The sequence below is a fragment of the Crocodylus porosus genome, unplaced genomic scaffold (assembly GCF_001723895.1).
Source record: "Crocodylus porosus isolate Cpor-Errol unplaced genomic scaffold, CroPor_comp1, whole genome shotgun sequence".
NCBI classification, from domain to species: domain Eukaryota; kingdom Metazoa; phylum Chordata; order Crocodylia; family Crocodylidae; genus Crocodylus; species Crocodylus porosus.
In genome coordinates, this window is record NW_017728886.1 from 219,541,403 (window position 1) to 219,549,465 (window position 8,063).

An 8,063-nucleotide genomic window follows, 5' to 3' on the forward strand; every position below is an offset into this window, starting at 1 on the left:
AGTGGAAAAAATAAAGTGGTGTGTTTCAATTAAAAACCCACCATTTCAATGTAGGAGGCATAGAACAAAACCCTGAAAATAAACCCACGTCACATGTACAAGTGCCCTTAGATGATACCATACTTTCTTGCATACCACACACCTCCAGATAAGACAGAGCTTGCTTGAGGAAGGCAGATGTAACTGGGGTACACCCAAGAATGTGCCCTATTCTCAGTTGGATGGGATGGGTAGGCAGGAGGGGGCGCTGTGAGAGGGATGCCAGAATTTCAAACAGATCCCTCGTTCCTTTATAGAGTTAGCCCAACCCCAACATTCTTAACTATATACAATTTATTGAGTTATGAATATGATATTTAGTTTTATGTTTATGTATATTATATATTTACACAGTGAACACTAACCAATAACCAAGGTCAAACCCTAAGTAACACTATTTACAACATCACAACATTTCGATTACAAAATACAAGGTGCAAACATGAACAATCTTAATAACATCTATTCCTGAATATAGTCCCTGACCCATGACAAGACATAGTCCTCCTTCCAATAGGGTCCCTTAGGGGGTGTCCAGGAAGCACCAGATGCCCCTCCCCTTAGAGTCTTGACTAGGCAGGGGGCTGTTCTCCCAGCCACTTCTCTGGGTTTGCCCGCCCCAAATATCTTCCCCCTGTGGGACTCAAGGGCCCAATGACTCACGCTCCCTCAGGTGGCAGTGGTCAGGGCGCAGCTCGATGGGGTCTCCTCTGCTGGAGCACCTCTCCAGGCCTTACCTGTGCCACTGGGCTCCTCCCCACCCTGTGCCCTGCTCTGGGCACTGAGGGCTCAGCCCCTCTCAGCTGCTGCACCACCACTGCTGGCTTCTGGGTGCTGGGCCTCATGCTGCAGCACTACCATTTCCCCATGCCCTTGCTCGGCACTGAGGACTCTCTTAGCTCAGGCCAGGCACTTCAGGCTCCGGCCAGCTGGCCTCACACCGGGTGGCTAACCCAAGCAGCCTCTGCTGCTGCCTGGTTCCCAAGGCTCAGGCCCATATGCCGCCCTGTGCACCATGGGATCTGGCCACTTACCAGGAGATGGGGCCTGAGCGCCTCACTGCGGCCCCAAGGCCTTTGCCCCGTGCACTGCCCCACGCACCATGTGGCCCGCTGGCCCTGCTAGTGGTGCAGGCTTGAGCCGCCACTTGCAGCTCCCAAAGCCTGGACTCCGTGCACCAAACCACACACTGTGACGGGCACGAGCAGTCTCACACCACTTCCAGGGCTGGGTCTCTGCGCATCGTCCCTGTGTGCTGTCAACAGCCCAAGTGGTCTTGCACCACTCCCAAGGCTGCTCCTCCAGTGGCAGCTTCAGGATCCTTAGGCTTACTGCCCGCTGAGGGACTGCTCCCCAGCTTTTCTTGGCTCTGCTCTTCTTGAGTCCCTCACTGCATCTGCCCCTCGTGCTGGGCACGCAGCTCCTTTTATACGCTCCAGGATTCGGCCCCTGAAGTCTTCCAGACCTGACAGTTTACAGTCTTCAATCAGGTCTGGGGGAGCTCTTCTTCCCCTCCCCTCAGGAAAGGGGCGTGACTTTATTTATCCTGTTGGTTCCTAATTGGTGGGTGGGCTCTTCCAATCAAAACAGCAGGACCTCAAGCCTGGGACTCAACCCAAGCTCTGAAAGGTGAGCCTGCTACACAGAATAAAGATTAAAAGTTTTTTCCAGTCATGAATGAATCCTGACCTCAGAGGATCCTGATGGCATGGTTAAAACCTGACTGGTGCTGCTCATCCCAAAACTACTGCCAATTCAGCAGCAAATTTTAAAAAGTTCAAATTAACTGTGATGCTGAGAGGGTACTGCACCCCTTCCTCCCTGTGACTGGGAGAAAAGGATGGCCCCAACAGCAACATGCCTGTGCAACCAGCATAGAACTGCTGGGCATTTATACACATACCTTTTCATGCTGCACCAGAGAAATCAATAGAAAATGTTAGAGAAGAGCACCATTACCCCCAAGTTAGATGTTTAAAGTTTGACATCCAAAATGAGAAAACACATGAAATTTTGATTTCCAAATTACAAATGAGAATACTACAGCCAACTCATCACAGACCTAAGTCTAAGCCAGCTGAAGTCAATAGGCAGACTCTTACTGATTTATTGGACTATTTATTTGGACTTTGAATAAGTTTCTGTAAAAGGAACATGACATACAAATTTCATGCAACAAGCCCATTGGCAGTACCTTAAGCTGAAATCAAATGGTGTTCTTATCATCTTGTGCTTATCAAACTACCACTGAATTGTTTAAGGCACATAAAGTCAGCATCTGGTTTTCAGATTACATACTCAGATCTAAGGACGTGAATGAGATCAAAATCTAATTACTAGTTAGATGATTGGCTTGGGCTACTGCTCATATTCTTTTAGTTCAGATTCCTCCATTCAGGACCTTCAGCAACTCCCAATGTAGGCTCCCCAGAGACAAGCATTCTGGTACCCCCTCTAAATCTAAGCAGGGGGCAGATATCCTGCTTCCCCACTCTAACAATGCTACTGTTTTTGTCCAGTCTAGCGTGGAAGTTATTTCATGACTCTGTCACTTCTGATGTCTCTTTGCCTTGACTTAGAAATCATAAAGAAATAGGACTGGAAGGGCTGTCCAAAGGTCATACAGTCCAATCCCTTGCCTGAGGCAGGATCATGTCTATCCAAACCCTCCTAAACTCCTCATAAAACTGCCATCAACCCTGACACAACTCAAGAAGACTTAATGCCCTAACCTGCCACAGGTAAAGCAGGGGAACCACAACAGCCAATGTCCTGCTTTTATAAAAAAAGTCATTTATATATGCTTAACAGATCTCAGGTGGAGGGCCATGCCTCCCACTACAGAGGAAGGCAAAACCCCCCAGCCTCTACCAATCTTAGAGCGACCATGGGATAAAAATCCTTCCTCACTCCAAATATAGCAATTGATCTGACCCTAAGTGGAGGGGCAGGACCCCTTAGCCAGGAGCCTCCAGCTTTGGTCCCAGCAGGAGCATTGGCACACCTCAGTCAAAATCCCCAGCCTCAACTGCAGCCAACATCTAATGCCTCTGAAGAAGATTTAAAAACACCCTGTAAGAGAAAGAAGGGGAAGAGGAAACCAGCATTTTTTTTGTTCTGTAGTTTTTCCCAGGCTTCTGGGCTTTGCTGGTTACCCAAAAGCCTGGAAAATACCCATAGTAGAACATAGGCATAGCTGCGCCTATATCATCCCTGACCAGTGGCTGTCCAACCTCTTCTTCAACACCTCTAGTGATAGAGAGTCAACAACTTTCCTAGGGAGTCTATTCTACTGCCTCACTATTCTAACAGTGAAGACATTTTTTTCCTGATATCCAACCTAAAACTACACTGATGCTACTTCAGGCCACTGGTCCTTCTCAGACTCCCTGCAACAAAACAGAAAAAGGGTTTTCTATGACTTGAACTTCTGTAATCTTCATTACATTGTTGAGGCTTATTTAAGACCCTTACTGCTTCTGGCAGGCTTGTAATGAACTCACTAAATGCTAGCGTTAATTGTTCATGGTACTGCCCACCTTAACTTGCAGGCCCTTGCTTAAACCTGAGTATTTTCATGCCAGGTACCTTCTTTCTTTAATGACATTCTCTAGAAATTCCATTAAACAAGACATCCTGAGAAGGTGTTTAGGTATCCATGCAACATATCCTTGTTTTGTGGAAAAACTTAAATTCTGCTGCTTAACTGTGGTTCTCAGGTGGTACAAATAATTACAAAACCTAGGGCAACCTGAAAACAAGGAGGAACTTACCTAGAATGGCTTTGTCTTTCTGAGATTAAAATTTGTATCAGTGTTTTGAAAATGACAGAGAATTATAAGGACTCTGCACCTTAGAGTGAAATTCTCTTTTGTACAGAGGGTCTGAAACAAGACTGCATCCTTCCTAAATCCTATTTAAGACTGCAAACTAGTATAACACAGGTACCATATTTCACAGTGTACAGGTCGACATGGCGTATATGTCAACCCCAGTTTTCTGATCCAAAAAGTTAGGAATTTTGTAGATCTGGGGTATAAGTTGACCTAACTTTTTGGATCAGAAATATGGGGTCAACTTATGTCAACACCTGCATGCCTTCACTGCAGGCTGAGCACCCGGGGAGTGGACACATGCCATAGCACCACTTGCAGGGGATGGGACTATACCAGCCAAGCGCAGAGCCCAACCCCATTCCCTAAGAGTGGTGCCCCATTCCCTGGGCTGTGCCAGCCGAGTGTCAAACCTGGCCCCATTCCTTGCAAGTGGCACCGGGCTTCGTGCTTAGCTGGCACAGCCCCATCCTCTATGAGCACACTATGGAGACACTGCTTGGCTGGGTGGTGAGCCTGTCCCTGTCCCCTGTGAACTGTGCTGCCTGGCCTGCACCAGCCAAGCACTGAGCCCAGCACCATTTGCAGGGGACAGGGACAGGAACAGGCTCAGCGCCCAGCTGAGCAGCATCTCCATAATGATGGCAAGGCCTGCAGACCACAGGTAGGTGAGGAAGGTCAGGTTGGAGCCAGACCAGGGTTCGGCCGGGGCCATGGCCAGGCTGGAGTGGTAGGCAAAAGTATTGATATGATGTATAAAAATTGAGGTTGAATTTTAAGACTTAAAAATTGGGCTTTAAAATTCAACTTATACACTATAAAATATGGTAGTAAGTATGTCTTGTACCTCCCTGGTGAATTTCACCCTGTGTGAGAAGCATCCTCAGGAGACTACTGTGCTATGGAGGCTGAAGGGGAAGTATAAGGAGTCTTCCCAGTCAAGTAGTTTGACCTTTTCCTTCTTTAATGTTTTCCAGGAGAGGCATGCTGCAGAGGTCCGTAGAAACAAGGAGCTCCAGGTGGAACTGTCTGGCTGAAAACAGCAATGGTGGATGTGAACACCCCCACCATTAGTAACTTCCCTGCCTATATTATTATGGATCATGCGATATCAGTATGGGAAATGTATGACATGGTTTAAAAAAAAAAACAAGAACTCAATAAAAAAGAAAAAAACAAAAATAAGAACAAAAAAATACAGTCTCTTGGCAGAATGATTTGCTTGATGTTTAAAAAAACTTGGATCTTATTTTGTAAATACTTACATTTTTGTTAAAAAATACAAGTATTGCATTATGCAAGTTATTTCATAATCTTACATGTCCTGTAACAGGCTTTTGATGTTATCTGTCTCCACTCAGTTGAATTTGCTAGATCTGTTCATTTGAAGCACCCCACGTCTATTTACATTCCCTGCAATTTTCATTCCAACAACTAATGAGGTCAGTAGTAGTTTTATGGTGCTAGAGACCAGTCATTCCCTAATAACCTAGAATGCTTTGCAATCAATAGGCTTTGTTAAAACAATAACTAAATCACAGATAATATGACTCCACATTAAGCTGTCCAGATAAAAGGCTCTTAAAACATTATATGTTCATAATTTATTTACAGCCCAGGCTCTGTAGCACACCATGAATCAGAGGTTAAATTATGTGCAGTGTTTATTTCTTCTGCCTTCATCAGATCAGAGGCAATACATATTGCTTTGTGATTGACAAGGCAAGTGACATCAATGTAGTCAAAGTTAAGATGCTAAGTATTATGACCATCTAGCTACAACAAATCCAAAATGGTAGAAAACAGCCATAAAAATGCTAATTGTAGAGTGAGCTTAATTCACCACTTGAAGAGTTATTGATGAAACAATTAATCGGTGTCAAGTAGCTTTATTTGTAGATGCCACGGTCTATGGTATTCATTTTAAGCTACTATATTACATGCATACAAAGTACAAAAGGCTAATGGATAGTTTTACCTAAAACCCAGGAGCTGGTTGTTGCATTTTTTTACACTGCTGACTTCCACTCAACCTGACCTTTATTTTTCAGTGTTAGTCAACCCTACTGAGTCTGAAGACATCTAGAACCAAGAGGGCTGCAGCAGCAGGAATGATTAGACAGGGTGCTTGTGCCAAGTATGGTATCACCAAACCTAACCCATATTCCCAAAAGATAGCTGCAGTTTTGAAGTTGTCCCTACCCCCTGGAGGTTGCTGCCTGCATATTCTACTCTTCATTAGTGCTATTTTCCTGTATGTCATTGTGAGCAAGCTGTGATTAATAAAGAATTGGGGTTCTGTGAACTGATAAAGGGCTTGTCTGTTCTCTCACTCCCTCATTTCTCTGAAACATGCCCACATAAAGTTGAAATCTACTCTAATCAGAGAATCACGGAAATTGAAAATAGATAAGACCTATTAGTAGTACAGCAAGCCCATTCTCTTGCCAATAAAGACTGATCCGTATCACTCTTATTTGCTAGTGCTTAAACTTATTGGTTCTTATTATATATCTCTAAGGATAAGATATACTGTAATGCAATATAGAAGAATGATGAGAAAATTGAATGTAATAAAAAGAAACTGACAGTAAAAAGCCATATACACGTAGAGATGGTGACTTAATATTACAGTCATGTCCTACAGCAGGCACAACAAACATATAGGCCCAGCAAGATGTTGCTCATTAGCACACTGATTTTTTGAACCAGAGAAAATCATTTCCAAGCTAAATTGTACTAAAATAACAACTAGAGACAGTGCTGAGTTGCAATGTTTGGATGTGGAAGTGGATTAGACCTCCCACAATATTCAGATGTATCTTTTTGGTCCAGAACCGCCATTAGAAATAATTGTTTTCTAATAGAATCCAATTTAAACTCTTGAAGAAAAAGCCGCTAACAAACTGCTCATTAACAGAGATGGTCCAAGACCAGAGCCATTTATCTAAACCCTCAACATTTGGAGGATTCCAGTCCCCCAGAGATTTTGGTTCTGCAAAGCCAAATTCAACAAATGCCTATACAGACACAAATCCTTAAGAAAAGAATAGATTGGACTAAATCAGGACCACCTACCAGGGGAAGCAGTTAAATACTTTGTGGAAACATTTTTTAATGGCAATATTAGAGATGAATTCAAAAAGCAAACTTTAGATATGCTTTTCAAACCCTGCCCCTCCCCCCCCTAAATTGCCAGGTATTGGGATTTTGCATTTAGGTTCAACCCATTGTAAAAACAGGAATCCATTTATATAGATTCAGATTTTTAACATCACCTTAATTCATTGCCGCTCAGATCAGGGTTTGGATTTGAACATTTCTCCAGGAAAGGTAATCTACATGTCGCATACTAAGCTATGAGGTGCCTACCGTGACAGTTGGCCAACAAGACTTTGTTGCATTTTGAGCATCACTGACTGTGTCTACAGGAGATGTTTACTGTGGAATTGCCTAATTAGCTCCACAGTAAACATCTTGGTGTCTATATGTGCAGTACTATTAGGACAAAGTAAACTAATTTACTCCACTGCGGGATAGTATTTGTATACACAAGTACTATCCTGAGGCAAGTAAAATACTCTGCAGTAATGCACATGCAGATGAAGGTGGGGCTGGCTGAGGCACAAGGGTGCTTAAGTGCAGGGTCAGCCTACTGCCCCAGACAGGCCTTCCACAGCACTTTAAGTTGAGTCAGAGCAGCCCTGGGCTGGCAGGCTGACTGGCCCCCAGGCCTCCTGCCAGCTGGGGCTGCTCCACCCCTGTTCGATGTGCTGCAGACCCAGGCACATGTGCAAATACAATACTCAGAAGCAATAAACTCCGGTGCAATATGCACCAGAGTGTATTACTGCGCATTAATATCACGTGTGGATGTGCCAACTATATAGAATATATCATACCTAACTCTTATGTCTACTCAGAAGAGCAAACTAGTGAACTGAGTCCATAAAATAGGGACACACATTACAAATCTTCCTGGAAAATACCCAGAGAATCTGCTTTAAAGCCTTTGTAGCCTGATCCTTCTTTTAATTTAATTGGAGCTAGGAATGTTTGGCACCTTTGAAAATCAAGCCACTTCCTTGGGTGATTAACGTAGACCTGTGTGCTTGCTCATATGTATCCGTCAATATTTGAACATTTTAAGGGTAAACATTTAAACAGAGCGCACTGAAGTTGCCAACAGAC

General features: G+C 44.0%; 1 protein-coding gene across 1 annotated transcript in view; it reads left to right on the plus strand.

Annotated features, from left to right (window-relative positions):
• STMN2 (stathmin 2) overlaps window positions 1-6,181 on the plus strand; it is a 58,510-nt gene extending 52,329 nt beyond the window's left edge. The window contains exon 5 of the mRNA XM_019549562.1: window positions 4,850-6,181. Coding sequence (XP_019405107.1) covers window positions 4,850-4,909 — 60 coding nt within the window. The 3' untranslated portion in view covers window positions 4,910-6,181. The remainder of the gene's footprint in view (window positions 1-4,849) is intronic.
• Window positions 6,182-8,063: the final 1,882 nt, after the last annotated feature.